Source organism: Ostrea edulis, chromosome 5 (assembly GCF_947568905.1).
Source record: "Ostrea edulis chromosome 5, xbOstEdul1.1, whole genome shotgun sequence".
Lineage (NCBI taxonomy): Eukaryota > Metazoa > Mollusca > Bivalvia > Ostreida > Ostreidae > Ostrea > Ostrea edulis.
Window position 1 is genome coordinate 55,152,731 of NC_079168.1, and position 18,174 is coordinate 55,170,904.

Here is an 18,174-nt window from a genome sequence, read left to right on the forward strand (position 1 = left end):
CATCATGTTGGGATTCCCTTAACGCGCGTGGGACTATTTATAGACACTTAACACTATAATATATGCGTCATCTGGAACACCTCGGGTCTTTCACCGAAAACACCGTGTTTTCGATGAAGTTAATATCACATTAATTAGTAATAAGAAAATGGTTTTCAGACAAAGGTCACCCAAGATCATTTTGTACAGGTCAACATATGTCGGACCAACAGGAATTACCATATTTGTCTCTCCTTCTGTTTTCTATTAAAATTTATTTGTAATGGAAAGATTTGATCACAACAAGCTGTACATTTATATACAATATATTAAAGTCACTGTTGTCTCTATCCTTCAATTTATAGTTTGTGTTCCGTCAGTTTTTCATCTTTCTTCTCCATATTTGCTTTCTCGTTGGAATTACACTTTGGAATGATAACGAGGCAACTGCAAAATAACATATTGTTCATTTACAGCAATGAAAGTGGTAATGATCTTCACGATATTCTGGTATTCGGTGTGTACATTTAAGATGACTGATCTTGTGGAAAATCGAATTTGGAATTGAGTATTTCTAATTCACGTTGTCCAACTCTGATCAAATAGGTATCTACCCTTGCTCAAATTGAAAACAAAATCAAATTAAACAGATCCTGCCTGGTGGTTTATATTCTTCTTTGCTGGTAATAGACAATCGTTTAATGTAAACTAGAAGTAAGTTTTGTTTTGTTTACATGTCGGACTGTAGTAATGTGGCATTGATGAAAACTTACGGACCCAGGTAATTATGAATTCTCAATATAAAGTACATATACGTGTAAATTTTCAAATAAATAGATTTTGCATTGAATACTTACATGGACAGCACAAATGAAATGAAGCATAATCCAGCCATGAACATGAATACTGTTCCATTAAATAAATACACTGTGCTTTCATAAATGGCTCCAAAAACCAACGACCCAAAGTAAGTCCCGGCGGTTTGTGCAGCTGCCATGCCACCGAACAAAGCACCTGCAACAACATTTCTTAGTGATAGAATAATTATACCTAGTATTGCATGCAGTGCTTCTCAATACTACATGAAATAATATGAACGGATAATTCCTAAACCTGCGGTGGGGTTTCAAACACTTTAATAAGTCTTGGATTGAAGGATTCCGTGTACTGGGTGGCAGTATTTATTGAAACACTTTTTAATAGGACTGGGATGCAGCCTTTTGTTCAAGTTCCATATCCTTACATGTTGAAAATGGTAGAAATTTTCTAACAAATGGGCTTTCATTTTTCGGTTGAAAGCATCAGAGTTCTAACAATGCTACCTTGAAATATTTCGGGAGAGCATATAGGCACCGTCATGTCTGTCCGTCCGTCCAATTTCATATCTCCTAAACCTTCATCAGAAATTGATATAATTAATCGGGGTAGTTGTATTCTTTTGAAGAAAAATTATCGCTTAATTATAATCGCACGTATCGGGCTCGATTTTTCACTAGAATTAGATCACAGTAGGGTTAGTTTAATATATGCACTTGGGGCACGGGGTCATGCAACACACCCCCAAGGTTATTTTTATTGGATATTGGATCTACACACTTTTTTAACTTTCTGATTTGTTAATGTAATGTTTCGTCTCCATTACGTATTAGTAAAAATCACGTTTTCAGCGACCGTAAGACGAAATATAATCACAGATAACGAGGTTTTCAACAGAGACGAAAATAGCATTTTCGACAATCTTTAAGGAGTTACTCTACATCGTCACAATGGCTGACTTCCTTTTCAAACATGGATGAAAATATTAATATCAGTAATATTTGTCTATTCATTCAAAATAATATAGCCTAGCTGAGTAGCTCAATAAGTTAGCACGAAGACTGCTGAACTGTAGATCGCAGGTTCGAGTCCAGCAGGGGTTTTAAAAAAATTTCAGATTGATTTCTACTAAAACTGCATTTTAGACTAAATAAGGTGAATTTGAAAGTTTTCAATTTCAAAATATTGTTGTACATGTACATCTCCTTCACTTTTCATCAATATCAAATTCCTCTGGTGTAGCGTACCTCCTTAATGTATACAGTCTACTCCGGATATAATGAAATTCAGGGGACCGACCTGAATTGTTCATTATATCCAAAGTTCAATATAACCAATGCTGAACTACACAAATATTGCTACTGGGGGATTTATTTTAACTTCAATATAACCGACTTCAATATAAGTGAAGTGGACTGTATTTACAAAACATAAGTAAACGGAAAATATATGTAAAGAGGGTGTTGCACCGAAGCGGGAATTTTCCCTAATTGGAGCACTCGTGACGTAGAACTGACCTTCATCCATATTTATACTCTTGTTGCGTGTTTGCCATTTAAATACCTGTAATATTCCCCAGTACTAAGGGCAAGCCTAATACATTTTATGTGTCAATGCATTATACATGTTGTATAAACATAAGTTTTGAAATCGTGAAAATTAAATTGGGGGGGGGGGGGTCTTCTGGGTATCAGAAACAATGCATACGGTTACATGTTACGAGCGTATCAGATATTTAATATTCTATATACACTACTACAGTCTAAAAGCTCTTATACTCCATGTATTATTTTCTTCAACCAACAGTTAGCAACTGTACATGACTCTGACCACAAACAAAATATGGGAAGTTTAATAGGCATTAATAAAGTTCAACAAAATTATAGGTACGTGCACCTGAAAACTTTAATTCACCATAGCAATATGCTTCTGGAATACATAACATCTTATCCACTCAATTTGTGTAACAGTCATTTACCTTGTTTGGCCTAAAAGTTTTTCCTTTCAGAGCTTTGCAAAGTTCACAACGGTTTTTCATGAAAGACATCATATTATGCCTTTCATGTGTGTCACCACCTTTCACTCAGAAAAGCATACAAGTTCTCGTTAGCAACCTTGACTATTACAACACGGGTATTGCATGCTGTATTCGGCGTTTTTACAGCGAATTTCTTTCAAACACTAAACAGTGTCCAGGTTGGAACTCAGGGGCATCTTATCCGCTCTGCTCTCTATCACACATATATAAATACACAAGGGAAGAATCGAAAGTAGCACACGATTTGTAAACAAAGTCATAAAACACCTTACTTGAAAAAAGTTACACAAATCCTCGTATGCACTACTGCAAATGATGTCCTAGAACTTATCCAGACTCGAATATTCCCAATGTAAATAGTTTTTATCCACATAAAATCCCAGCTTGCTGCACAGTTTTGAACTCTTAGGCCAAGAAAAGATAACTCTACTTCAGACGACAACTTCCGGTTTTTGGTTATATTTATCAATATTTAAAAAAAAAAATATCTATCTTTTTGTAAGCATGGAGTTGACATACTTTTATTGTAATTCAATTAGCGTAATTCATTGCACAATTGTTGGTAAACAGTCGGGTTTAATAAAAAAAAAAAAGGGGGGGGGATAAAATATAAGAAAAGAATTTGACTTTATATTACAATAAAAAAAAAAAAAGAAGAAAAAAGTAATAATAATAATAATACAAAATAAATAAATAAAAATACTAGTTTCTTTAATTTGTATAAATTTCAATATATTCATTTATATAAAATTTATATATAATAAGAATATATTGTTTTGAAATTAAATACTTACATGTAACTCCTGAAACTAGACAAGTATGCTCAGTCGGCTTTGTGATATTTTTATTATGCTACTAACTTGTAGGCCTATATATTTTTCTATACTTATTTCTGGATTATATATATATATATATACATATATTCATTTCAAGTTCTTGTCCATATTTGAATTTTTTTATTCAATGTGAAGGAAAATTATTTTAATTGCTCATCTGTTTTTCACATGTTATGGTAATTAAATGAATGACCCAGTTATTATATATTCATACAAACCATATAAGGGTATAATACCATTTAATTCGGGGGGGATGGGGGGGCTGTCAATTTTTAAAGTTAGATTATTCATTTATTCTCATGCCGTTAAAGGGCAAATTCTTCATTTCCACGATGATCAGAGACAGATTACCTATTTTCCTTACCTTCAAAAAGGAAAATTACATAACTCAAAAACTCTTTATTTTGTGTGAAGGGGGGGGGGGGGGGTAAATAGCACCAGACAGGGACAGATTACAGTTGAGGACAGATGATTTATTTTCATAATTTTTGAAGACACGTTATACATTTCTAAAATCTGCTTTTCTTTTGTAATATAAAGTCAAGTTCCTTTCTCATATTTGGTTGTTGTTTCTTTTTCTTATTTGTTTTTTTTTAATTTATTCATTTATTTTTTGTAATTCAAAGTTAAAGAAAAATTTATTGTATAATTGCCTATTATATTACAATATTTCTTTTCAGACACTGATTTACAAATTAACGCCTATTTACTTTATTGATCCTTGATTTTATGCTACTCAAATATAGATTCCAAATACCGGAAGTTGTCGTCTGAAGTAGAGTTATCTTTTCTTGGCCTAAGAGTTCAAAACTGTGCAGCAAGCTGGGATTTTATGTGGATAAAAACTATTTACATTGGGAATATTTGGAATATTTGAGTCTGGATAAGTTCTAGGACATCATTTGCATTAGTGCATACGAGGATTTGTGTAACTTTTTTCAAGTAAGGTGTTTTATGACTTTGTTTACAAATCGTGTGCTACTTTCGATTCTTCCCTTGTGTATTTATGTATGTGTGATAGAAAACAGAGCGGATAAGATGCCCCTGTGGTTGGAAGCTTACATCAAACTCGGCACATTGTAATAAACAGAGATTTGACCTGAAACATTTATAAAAACTAGAAGTGTGTTTCAATTAAGTACAAATCTAGATGGAAAACGTAATATGAAAAAAAATAGTTGTGTTCGTGGGGGATTCGAACCCGGTCGTTTAAAAAAAAAAAAAGAACAAATCTTTGCTTATAAAATTCGACGACCTTACCCACTGAACCCCGCATTAGACCATACATTTCTAAGGAAAATTAACCTACAGGGGAAGTTGAAAACAATATCAGAGAAGTCGTTTCGATATTTTGAATTTTACAAAAAATGCCCCCAAGAAACAAAATTTCAAAGCGACAGTTTTTTAGTGGAAAACTCAAAGAACATATTCATACTAGAATTATTTTGTTTCACGGGGGCAGTTTTTCTGAAATTCGGGGATACCCCTCCATTTCAACGCTAAAAATCATATAAATCGCTTATTGCTTGATTTAAACTCGAATTATTTTGGCTAATTTTTGTCAATACACGTCTTTTAAACTTATTTTCAAAAATGTTTGAATCAACACATAAGTTCCAATTGGTTTCATCATATATTTGAATAACTTAATTTTATCGATCTTTCATGCAACACCTTTAGGGAAATTAACGTGAGACGTGTGTACACCCCAAATCGTCGCCCCATCCCGAATCGTCGCCCCGATATGGGACAACGATTTGGAATGTACATGTACTATAGTACACCCAAATCGTCGCCCGTCCTTAGTCGTCGCCCGCCAATATTTTATTGACGTGTTAGGGTAGATTATACAGAAGTTATTTTATTGTATCCCTTCTTATCGGGGGGGGGGGGGGTACATAGGTTTCACTTTGTCTGTTTGTCTGTCTGTCCGCACTCTTATCTCTGGTGTTTGTCGACCATTTGGGCTGACATTTTGTATGTAGATTACAAGTGACCCTCTGACATTCCTCCCAAAAATAAGAATTCTCGAATGAGAGCTTAAAGTGCCGCGAGCTGTGCACAATTTTCAGCAACTCTGCAATATGCCAGGTGTTTGTGAACCGATGTGTGGGTTACATGTGTTCCTGGCATGTGCTTCCCATAACATGAACTCTCTTGATCGCGAGCTCAAAGCGTCGCGAGCTGTAATCATTGCGAACTATTTTCGACTGTCACTCTGGTGTTTGTGAACCGATTGAGCTGAAATTTTGTATGTAGGTTATATGGGACTAAGCATATAGGTTTCATTTATTTGCTTGTGTGTTCATTTACTTATTGAGAGAGAGAGAGAGAGCAACGTGTTTAACAAACAAAAATTTTGAAAAATAAAGAGGAAGGGTGGGTGTTTCATGGGGTTTTCACGAGTGTCCAAACGGCGGCTAACAGGCGTAATCAAACATAATCTGAGGTCACTAACAAATCTGCGGTGCACAAGACCTAAGAACCCCATGATCATCAGAATGACCCTACAACAAAAGGCAAAATGATTTGTAGGACCTCTCTCTCTCTCTCTCTCTCTGGAAGACTGGACGAAAAAACATCATATAGACAACAATGACAACACCACCAACAAATACAACTCTTTCAATAGTAACAACACCACTACCAACCAAAACAACAATAACAAATACTGTGATCATAATAAATCTTTTAAAAAAATCATACAACAGAACAAGTAGAACATTAAAATGTTTTGCATATAGGGTCCAGAGAACCTTTTGCGGTCATAGCTGGACCACAGAAGAAGATGAAAGATAAGGAGAGGAGAAGGCGTTAACAAACAGGGCCAGTTTGTATGTAAATGATGTTTCCAAATAGTTGCAGCAAGGGGACGACAATTTGGGGTGTGAGATTATGCCCAAATTGTCGCCAGCGACTATTTGGGACGGGCGACCATTTGGGGTGTTACATAAAAAAAACAAATCGTCACCGGTGACGATTTGGGGTGTAACAGACATGCAACACCTTCAAATTTGTTGACCCAAGATCAGAAAAAATAAGGTTTGGGTGGTGGTGTTAACATGGCCTGTGGTTCAACATGGATTTATTCTAACGCACTGTATGTACGTCAATGTACATGTATATGATTCTCATATATAGTGCACATACTGGGCAGTTTATCTAAAATCACACCTTTCCGAATATATCAAGTACCAGTTAGGGTCTTATATGCACGGTTTCGATTTAACATGGCATTTTGAGCAATTGTGTTGAAGGAGCGAAGAGGGGGGATGGGCCCGGGCGAGAGTTAAAATAAATGTAAATATATTGAAAAAAATTTGAGTATGAATTATGTACATGATAATTGTTAAAGATCTGACGGTTGATTAATATAAGACCCTGGGGAGGGACTCTTATTTATTTAGGAAATAATTATGTCATAAAGCGGAAACCAATGTGTTGTAAAATCTTACATAAAATTGCGGCAATGGTGACGTCTCAAAGATCCCTCCTTCCTCAAAGGATGTAAGCGCCGAGCATAGGCCTAATATTTGCAGCCCTTCACTGGCAGTGAATGAAATATTGCGTAAGTAATCTCCGTAAAAAAGTTAATAAAAAAATCAAGCTCATTCGAGTGTTTATTACCACAACAAAATTCTACTGGAAAACATTGACTACGATTGACGCGCGAACGTGCCGAATACAACTAGCCACTAATCAAAAAAGTTCCTTGAGACAAGGAATTTTGGAAAAGCCAAGGTCACTCAGAATATATAAAACATTTTTATGTAAAAATTTCCATGTCCTAAACTTGATCACAAATGTAAATTGAGACGGATTTTTGTACCAAGGTCATTTTGGAAAGGTCAAGGTCACTGGAAACATACCTTATACAAGTATAAAAAGTTCTTTATTTCAACAGTTTTGAACAGGTATTGATCATATATCACACAAATAAGTGCATGTAATATGCAAATGGCATTCAGACAAAGGTCACTCAAGATTATATTGTAAAGATCACAAGTTATTATGCATGTATGTCACCACTATAGATACCATGTTAGTTTGGAAACAAGAAAGATCTTGGTTATTAGAACGTATGTATCTTTAGAATGAAAGATAACCCGAGAAACGATTACAAATTTTTGCATACCTTGACTTTCACTTGGTGTTTCTTTAGACATAATGGCTCGCATCGTCGGAATTCCAAGTGCCATCCCAAAACCGACAACAAGGGCTATATCAAAATATTAAATAGAAATCATCAAAATTCATGATTCATATCAAAACTTATATTCACTAAATACAAAATTGAGAAGGGAATCTTACACAGGAATAGCACAGTGTTAGATGTTGCAAGCCCCTGAACAATAAAACCAGCAATTCCGGATAATGCGCCCATGGTTGACACTGCCTCTGCATTCATGAATATCAGAAAGACTCGTATGAGGATCATCGATATGCCTTGTTGCACGGTTTGTTGGGCTGCGTGGAACCAGCCAACAAGCACAGGGCTTAAACAGAAAGGAGGGCTTATGATGTACAGGACTTCGGCTGCATTCCGACCAATTAGACAGACACATCCCATGACATAAACAACAATGCAGATGTTGTACTTCCATCGAAGGCCCCGGTATTTCTTGGAATAATAAAACTCAAGTGACTGTTTAATGAAGTCCAAAACAGTCTTCAAAGTCAATGGATCAGTGCTTTTGTTTTGGACGTCAGTTGCTGGTAGACATGCTATGAGAAAAATGTTGATGATTTTGCAAAGTGGGGACGTCACTACAGGCCATATATAGCCAAAAGCTTCGATCATGTAACCGGATACTATACCACCAATAACTACTCCCATTCCTATGCAGCATTCCATGATAGCAATACCAAACGTTCTAGACCTGTTATTTTCTGTTATGTCGGATACATAGGACATAACGAATAGTATCAGTGAAAATGTATCCCCGACAAAGCCCTGGACAACCATGGGAATCAGTAAATAGTAGAGATGTACATCCAAATACATTAATATGGCCGTTGACATTTCCACCAAGAGCAACCCAATGGTGGGGATCATCAACATCATCTTTCTGCCATATCTATCGCTTATACTTCCAAGAAGTAGATTCGAAATTATGCAAGGAATCCCCACACACAAGGACGCGTAAATCGTAAACCTTGCTACCTCGGCTTGAATGACTTTCTCGCTCTCGGTGTCTGTGGAATTGCTGTCGCTGTTACATATGGAACTATCGGCCGAGGTTTCAGAGGTGGTGTTGGGATAAAGGAACTTTCCAACATACTCTGGGAAGAAGAGAACAGTCGTGCTGTTGTAGATTCCAAATGTAAACACATGTACAAAACATATAGGTCCAATTAGATATCTCCTGCGCGATGCTGCGGCGCCATCTAATTTCTTCGTCGTCATGGTGTCGACCGAATCTTTATTTTTGCTCCAGGTCAGCTTTAAGCCTCAGAAATCTGCAGAAGGGGAGTATTTATTTAGTTGAGTATGACAATTCATTATGTACTACCTTGAATTTACATGTACTATTACACATTGAATCTAAACTGTAATATACAATATCTAATAAGGTGAATTAGCTACCTAAAAGTACAATATTCACTGAATTCGGGGGGGGGGGGGTGTTAATATTTACTTTGAATTAATCATACATATAGGACGTTTAATCATATTATAGAATAATAAAAATTTTGGTTTGAACATGAAATACAGCATTCTTATCAATGGTGCTACCATGGAGGGGAGGGAGATTTTTGTGAATTTATGGAGAACCTGTACGTAGTTATGCATTTAATGGTATGATTTTGTTAAATAATGAACTGAGTTTTTATTAGTACATAACGTGAATTATATATGGTTTTCAAGTTTAAACTATCTCTCTCCAAAACTTCATAACACTGAAGACCATACTTAGGACTCTCAATATATTATAGAAGTTATTGTATGGAAAAATGACAAAAGTTTTGGATCGCATCAAATAAAAAAATTAAATATATTCCTTATCATTTACTTAAAGGGGGAATTGGTTGTCAACAATCATGATTACGATGCTTTAATAACTTTAACTTTAATCCTAGATTCGAAAACAGTGTGTTATTTCATCAAATTTTGTGAAAATTATGTAAAATTTCTGAACAATAATCATATTTCCCATACAAAATTAGATCATTATTTCTATATACATGTACATGTAAGTAAAAGAAAAATTTGAGATGTTTTGAATTAGTGAATTTTTTATGTAATGTATATTTCTTACAATCGTAGAAAACGTAATTTTTACTAATACTTAACACAGACGAAAAATAACATTTTTTGGATTATCTTTAATGTATATTTACAAATCTACAATTGCGAATCACGGTACTTTGGCATGACTATTGCCCGGCAAAATGTCAACGAAGGCCAACACGAGGGAAAATTCAAACGAATAAGGAATACTTTTATCAACAACGAATTGTTACATAACTTGTATCAACATTTGAAGGATTTTCTCAGGAACAATTATATACTAAAATGGTAGTTCTACGTGCGATAAAAGCAGAGAACATTGACACAGTGTTTTCGCGTTTGGAATGTTTTCAACTAAAAACAGAAAACTGTGTCAATGTTCTCTGTTTCTATCGAACGTAGAACTACCATTTTAGTATACATTTGTTCCTGCGAAAACCCTTCAAATGTTGATACAAGTTATGTAACAATTCGTTATTGATAAATTTTCTTCAGAAAAATTGTATCGCGCGGAATACAATCAACCATGTCAAGCAAAGGTAAAAATTTATTGTACTTCGCCAGTTGTTGGACGTGCCTATACGAGTGCAATTTTTGCGAAGACCTTAACATACAAATCAAAGTTCCTTCGCCAAGTGTCTAGCAAAAGAAGTGAATGTCAAGAGTTTTTCGGGTGTAACGTTAAGAATAGAGGTTCTGTGGATGTTGGCAATGTCAAGCTCCCTCACTAATATGGCGTTGAGGGTCTTGCACTGGCTAAAATTTGTGGCACTTCACTTACAGCTGGTGACATCCCTACTCCCAAATATGACATAAAATAACAACAAAACTCTCAGTGTTTCGTTTTCATTTAATTGAAGTGAAAATCAAAGATCTTTTAGACGTGACATTAAAAACAGAGGTCCCATGACACGGGTTGGCACCATAAAGACCACTCTGTCGTAATTGTCGTATATTGGTAAATAACTTGTGATACTTGGCCGACAGTTTGTTACGTCCATAAGAGTGAAGAATTCTCAAATAGAACGTAGAACATCAAATAAAATGCTTGCATATTAATTACACAAATGCTACTCTTCGGGACATATTCCTATGTATTCCTTGACAAAACTCCAAAACCATACTGTGGACAGTGCTGAATGGATTCTGGGTAAAATCGGAACAAAGTTGAATCGACGATGCTTGGTTATTGATCTGACAAACCATACACTTGTTTATCTTGTATGAAAATTTCTTATACATTACCATGTCAAATTTGAATATCCTATTGTGGCCCCGTCCTTCCCTAGCCATCGTGGTGTTAACAAATTTGGTGATTTATGATAAATTAGTTGATATTCAGTCAATGGTTCGTAACGAAGTAGAAAATGCAAAAGTTTGAATACGGTCACACTTCAACTCTCAGCACATGTGCCCTTCACCGTATATGGCGACGCCTCCATATGAGTGAAAAATTCTCGAGTGGGACGTTAAACAATATACAACCAACTCAGCTCATGTGTGCTAAAAGCTATTATTTCTTATCGTAAACAATATACTTTTATCTACAGTACTGCTATCCTGTAGTTAACTATAAATGTAATTCAACTGTTCAAAGTATTTTATTATTACCTTTTAGTTTAGATTAGTTTTAGTGCTAGTTTGTCTTTGTACTTACATTAATTTGAATTTAGCTTCTATGAAAATATTCTATCAACCCGAAAATTTGTCATTACCATATTGTTCGTGTCGTTAGTCATTTTAGTGCTTATATATCTTTATTTATTTGGCCTCGTATCTATATTCAGGTCCGAAACTCATATAATAGTATTTCATCCATCAATTGTAATTTTGCATTTAATGAATTATTTCAATTTTATTTAATCTAAATTATAAAGACTTCTTGCAGATCTTTGGTCAAAATAGATTCACGTACCTGCCACTGGACGGTCTGTGTAAAACAACATTATGACCTACACCTACAAGCCGTGACCAGTGGCACTATCAGACCAAAGAAAGCCCAGGGATTTCAAATTTAATAGTTGCTATGATGTGATGGTATGTGGCAAGATGACCTTGTGCAGGTGGTTATTAACGACTTATTTGTAAATACGAGTGAGATATTTAAAATTTATTACACTGTAATTCAATATTATTTACATTTAGTAGGCGTATGAAAAAGATTGTCAATTTAATGAAGTACATTAGTAAACTGTCATTCATAAGATTGCGTATACACTCTAACTTGCTTCATTGCGGCGAATCTACATTTGTAGGTCTGACTCTGGTCTGTAGTAGCGACTCTAGAAGATCATATTCGGGACAAAGGTTCGAATCCTGCCGTGATATATGGATACCAACACCGAACTACCCATTAATTGTAAAGTAAGGTTGGAGTTTGCATAGATTGACCGCACAGACTAAAGTGTTAAATTGTATCCTCCAGCTATCAAAGAATAAGTTGTATCGAGGAGATCTATTTCCATACGAAATTTCTTGTGGAGTAATTTAAATGTCTGACCTTACGAAGAATCTCGATCCGATTAATATCATGTATCTGGAATGTTTATCACTTTGAAGATATCGAAACCTGACAGTCCTTTAAGGTAGGTCAAATAATATAAAACAAGAACGGACCTTAGAGCAGACAAACCAAGCATAACACACCCACATTTATTAAGGAGGGACAATCGACGATATCAAACGCCCAAAAATGATGGAATTGTGTACTTTTTCAGAAAGACAAGAATCTAAAGTGCTTATATTTTGAATGGTTTTCTCAACGATAAATGTATGTTATAATGAAGTATCTCGCTTATATAGAAAATGAATTGCATGTTCCTCGTTGATTCCAGATTATTGAATATGCGTAGAAAGGATGTGAAGATGTTACAAATAAAGAATATTGAGACACGTGGAACCATGCCACCAATTACAGAAATATTTGTGAATTTATTAAATGTAGGTACAGTGTAATTGTTTTGCTTTTTTGTCTGATTCTGTTTTGAATATCCACCTATGTTACAATGAAGATACGAACGATAACGAACATTTTATTGGTAAATCGCATTTAAAAATACAACTTCACTCCATCAATTTACGTTATAAATTTATTTATTGCGTATAGAAAAAATATTCGAATGAATACCACAAAAACCAAAATTTGCTTGCAACAAAAGAAACTGTTATTGTAATAATTGCCTCAACAGTAACGAACATTTTTTTTATCAAACAAATCCATTTTTTTTTTAACAAAAGTGGTTCGATTTATGCTTCACTAGACGAATACAATTTGTTAAGTCTTTGGGACTTCCCTGTAGACTTTGGTTTCTCGATTTTACACAGCACATCTTTTTCAGGATTCCATATGCAATCTGACTTTGCTGGCCATCTTTATATTCCCTTCCTTTGCTCCATGAAAGAAACTTCGTATTCTACCTCATCTCGTTGCATGAGTACCTACCCAATGTACATTGATTTTCATTGTCGTATCTTGCTGCCACGAAGTCGCCAAAATTAAGTTGTTGTTAATTGAACACATTTTATTGTCAAGATATTAAAGACAAAGGGATTGGGCACAAGTTCTTTTAAAACTTACAAGATTTTGTTCATCGTTAGGAGCCTCTGGCAATGGATGAAATATTCCATATACCTTTGATAGTTCTTCCACTGGATCGTCCTTTTCATTGTATGAAAATCTTGTTGATTCTTGCCTTCATACTTTCATAGACTTTGTTTGACATACTTTTAGCGCAGTAGCAACTAATGTTCTGAACATTTACTACAGAAACAGCATGGGTTTTTTTTTTTTTTTACTTCTGATTTGATATGATTGTCTTATCTTACGTTATTGATTATGTAGAAGATCTTTCTGTTCAAATAACAAATATTTTGATTTCTTTAGAGAGTCATGAAGAGCAACATTAAAACAGAACTTCATTGCGGTGGCAGTAACAAACATTTGAATTTTAACAGATTTGGGAGAGAAATATACTAAAACTAGCAGAGATGAAAAGACCTTTACACGTCCATGCACTATAACGGGTTAAACTCCCCAACAGTGCGTTGTTTGTAATTAAAATAGGGAAGCATTCAGAACACCGGCAGTCTTACTGAATTTGGCCGGTGAACAGCACAGACTTATAAATGTATTAATATCCACAATTTTGCCCAAAGAATACAAGAAAAACATTCTGGTAAATTTACAGCTTGATTTTGCTATATATTACACATGAAACTATTAGAAAGAGTACCATTTATGTATTTGTCATTTCTTAAAATATCAAATGACTACATGTAGCAACTAAAATTGCATATTACATAATCTTACATATCAATTAATTGGCTGGGCTTGCATCAGAGAATTGACTATTAACTACAAATTGACTAGATAGAGTTTAAAACAGGCTGACTAGTCACATGGCACAAAGTAGCCCAGCCAATAAAACATGCACAAATGCTTAAAAAACACTAACTATAGCAAAAAGGTGGTCAATGAAGCATGATAAAAACGGGGGGGGGGGGGGGGTTCCATGTCTTGAAAACAAAGGAAAAATTGGCCAGAATGAATTGAATACTTCATAAGTAATCAATTGATTTAATTGGTCAGTGATAGCTCTCAGTTTTAAGAGGCACCACTTCGAAAAATTCGTAAAAATTGCAAAACAATCTTAAGCTACGTTACATAAATACGAAACTTACAAAATTAGATATAAAACAATTTCAGAACTTTCCGCTTAAGAAGTCACTGTAGACGAAATGCCATTAATTTAGAGCTATAGATGATAATTTAGGCCGTAGCAGTAAAACTTCCTTTATCCGGCCAACGTGCCTTGACAGGGAACCTCAGCTTTTCAAGGCCCTGCGATGTTATAATTCATAAATACTGAGCGTTTGGTGAAGGAGCAGTTAATACTACTTCCTGCTTAGTCTTAGGTTTGATACGGTCAAAACACAAGCGGGCCTCTGGTCGGCGCGGGTGTTCGAATCCCGCTCGCGCCGGTAAGTGAGAAAGTTTCCCAGTTTACTTTCGGAAGGTCGGTGGTCCCTTCCCAGGTACATAGTATCTGGGTTCTCTCTATAGCACTAGGCGCCACCAGATAACTGAAAAATTGTCGAGTGTGGCGGAAATCATCAAATCAATCTAATGAATATATAGCGTTATACAGAAATCAATTTTTGTACGGGAAGACAATAATGTAATTTTACTTCATTCAGAGTCTCGGGATAGGTTTTCTAACACAAATATCAATAATAAAAGTTTATAAACCTTATAGTTTTTGTCATTGAAACAGTAAATCACAATTTTGCAAAAAAAAATATTTCGACACCAAAATGAGAGCTAATATTGCTTTTGGATTTTTGAAGGATACTTGAAATTTATAGGCAATTTTCCTTAAATTGTACAGCATAAGTAGCTGATATTCATAAGCATGAAATCTAAGATAAAAACCATTCCTCCTCGTCTTGAGTATAACTGAACAGTAACTCTTTTTCCTCAAGATGGCGGAAATTTAAGCCATCACCAAATTCGTTATAACGCCATAATATCAAAAGAACAAAAGGTGGCAGTTTATCGAGAGTTGACTGTATATGGCATATTTAGATATCAAAATCATTCCTTGTCTTGAGTATAACTGATTTGTTTTTCTTCAATACAAACACTCAGCTTATTAAGATTTTTCAACCCCCGCTTAATTACGCTTACACGCCGATGTACATTCTAATTAATGTGTATATATTACACGAAGCGCCGTCGGATTTCGTTTCAATTTTTTTTATTATCATCTTTTTATTTACATTTAAATAGTTTAACTCACATGATCAGCTTGACCTGTCACGGGCTGTCACCTCCAAACCCACTCACCCTTGCTTAATTACGCCTAAACGCCTCAAGGTTTTCTAAATTAAATCAACTACACGAAGCATTGGCAAATTCCACGTCTCAGCACCCAAGGCGAAAATGCAAATAGCGATTTGGTTGCTTAGTAACAGCAAGGGAAATAACTGCACATGCACAATCGCGTAGTTTTGGGACCGGCAAAGTAGAAATTTCTGACATTTTCATCATACATGTACAGGTATGCAAGATTCACTTCGTCTAAAGCACTCATAACTTTTATAATGTATTACTGGTTTACGTCATGTTTATTGTAACTTTGGGCGATGCATGGCGTTTTGCAAAAGTGGTTTTATTTTTACCTTATTCCATATGTACATTACTATGTGCACCGGTCGAGTCAAGCTCATTCGGTTGTAACAATCACATGTAGGGTATGTATGAATATAGTACAACAGGCTATCTAAATGAAAAAATGATGGACGGAACAAAATATGTACGTATTTAAGAATTTATTTCTGCTTTCGAAATACTCTTTAGTCATCAACATCTTGCTCAAACTTGGTACCCAGCTTTAATGAACGTTATGACCAGACGTTATATTACAGGTCAATGCCACAAAATGAATGAAAATTTTCCCTGGCCACATCGTACTGATTGACGTATAGAAGTCCATGCGTAGAAGTAGAACATGGGTTGCTCATAACCAGTGTGTTCCGCATCAAAAGTATGTGGCCAAAGACGTTGACAATAGTATATAAACGTTAGACATAATTGTCCAGGTGATAGTTTTGTAGCAGAGACACATCATGTTTTGCGCTAAAGTTGCTTAAAGCTGTATGACCCGATGTTCATGTATTATTTTTGTACATGATTACTTTAAAGCACATTAATTACTTTATAAATTTATTGACTTTCCCTTAATTACATGCTTGAAAACATCTGCATGTAAAAGAAAACAGTGAGAATATTATTTAGAAAGTAAATATAGTGTGGTACATATATAAATCATCCGGAAAACCTCGGGCCTTTCACCCAAAGCACGGTGTTTTTGGTGAAAGGTCCGAGGTGTTCCAGATAACACATAAATTATACAGTGTTAGACGTCTATAAATAGATCCACGCGCGTCAGAGGAATCCCAACATGATGTATTAACTCATACACAACTGTCTAGTTTTAAGGCTGATAGAGCGTAAAACAACGGATTACTAAGAAGTATTTGATACATTTTTATTTCTATTAAACTTATGGCACGGTACTGTTATAACAAAAACCACAGCTTTACACAGATAAGACCACCGATCATCTGAAAGTTTGAACTGGTAACGTGACTGTCACTTGAAATGGCAGAATGACGCGGTTATTTGTAAACATCGATTGAAAATCGAGTAATTTTGGTTAAAACAGGTAAAATAATGTATGGTATGTCATACAACCTCATAACTACATACATACGATGATTTAATAGCCTTTTTACGAGATGAAAAAAAAATGTTGTAATTCGGACCATACAGCTTTAAGAACAGAGACTATGTTTTGTCTGGAACTGGATAAGGTCAAAGTCATGAGTTCGGTCATGAGAGAAACATTGGGTCAAATGCTTTCTGACATGTTTCATACCAATTGTTAGACCGTTCTTGACACTCTGATTCCGACTACGGAGTACTCCGTTTACCTGATAAGATATAGGGCTCACTGCGGATGTGACTGGTCGATAGGGATGCTTACTCCTCCTAGACCATATACCCAGGGGTCCGTGTTTGTCCGACTCTCTATTTTGTAATTCTAATAGGAGTTATGAAATTGATCACTGTTCTTTATATTCACCTTTGCATTCATGATTAGTGAGGTTTGACCCTGATCCAACGTAGTTTCGCCATCGTCGAGGACGCTGGGCGAAATGTTGCAGTCCGTTATTGTTTACACAGACACCAGTAAAAACTCACATCTGGCACATAGTTTCCCAATCTAATTAAAATTAGAACTTCCATCCGCTCCCCAGTTTTCGATACGCGACGTATCGAAAACTGGGGAGCGGATGGAAGATCTAATTCTAATTAGATTGATAGTTTTCTTTTTAAAAGATAAACTATCTGTCTTGATCCTGAACCGGGCTGTGGTCATTTGCCAATGTGAAGGTCACATTCCTTTAAATATTTACAATATCTGGCTAGCCATACATGACGTTTGGTAAATAATTCATACTTGAAGTATCAAATCGTTTTTTACTACTAAAACTGAAAACATCCAATTGGACAATGCAAGAAGAAAACTTGTTTGTCCAAACTCAGCATCATGCAGCATAAGATGACCTATAATTTCATTGGCAATGTTATGCAAAAGTTGGGATATTCTGATAATTGTATGCAGGCGGTCACTGCAAAGTGATGCCTTCCAACAACCCCTTTGAATCGGCAATTCATCATAGAATAACCCTCAACATTTAATAAAACA

At 35.3% G+C, this 18,174-nt stretch overlaps 1 protein-coding gene across 1 annotated transcript; it reads right to left on the reverse strand.

The window, feature by feature from the left end:
* Positions 1 to 338: 338 nt before the first annotated feature.
* Positions 339 to 9,076, reverse strand: LOC125651119 (proton-coupled folate transporter-like). The gene is made up of 4 exons (XM_048879710.2): positions 7,981 to 9,076; positions 7,805 to 7,888; positions 837 to 993; positions 339 to 426 (listed from the first exon to the last, which is right to left on the reverse strand). Exons 1-4 carry the CDS (start codon positions 9,074 to 9,076, stop codon positions 339 to 341), a joined length of 1,425 nt encoding a protein of 474 aa, XP_048735667.1.
* Between the last annotated feature and the right edge of the window lie 9,098 nt (positions 9,077 to 18,174).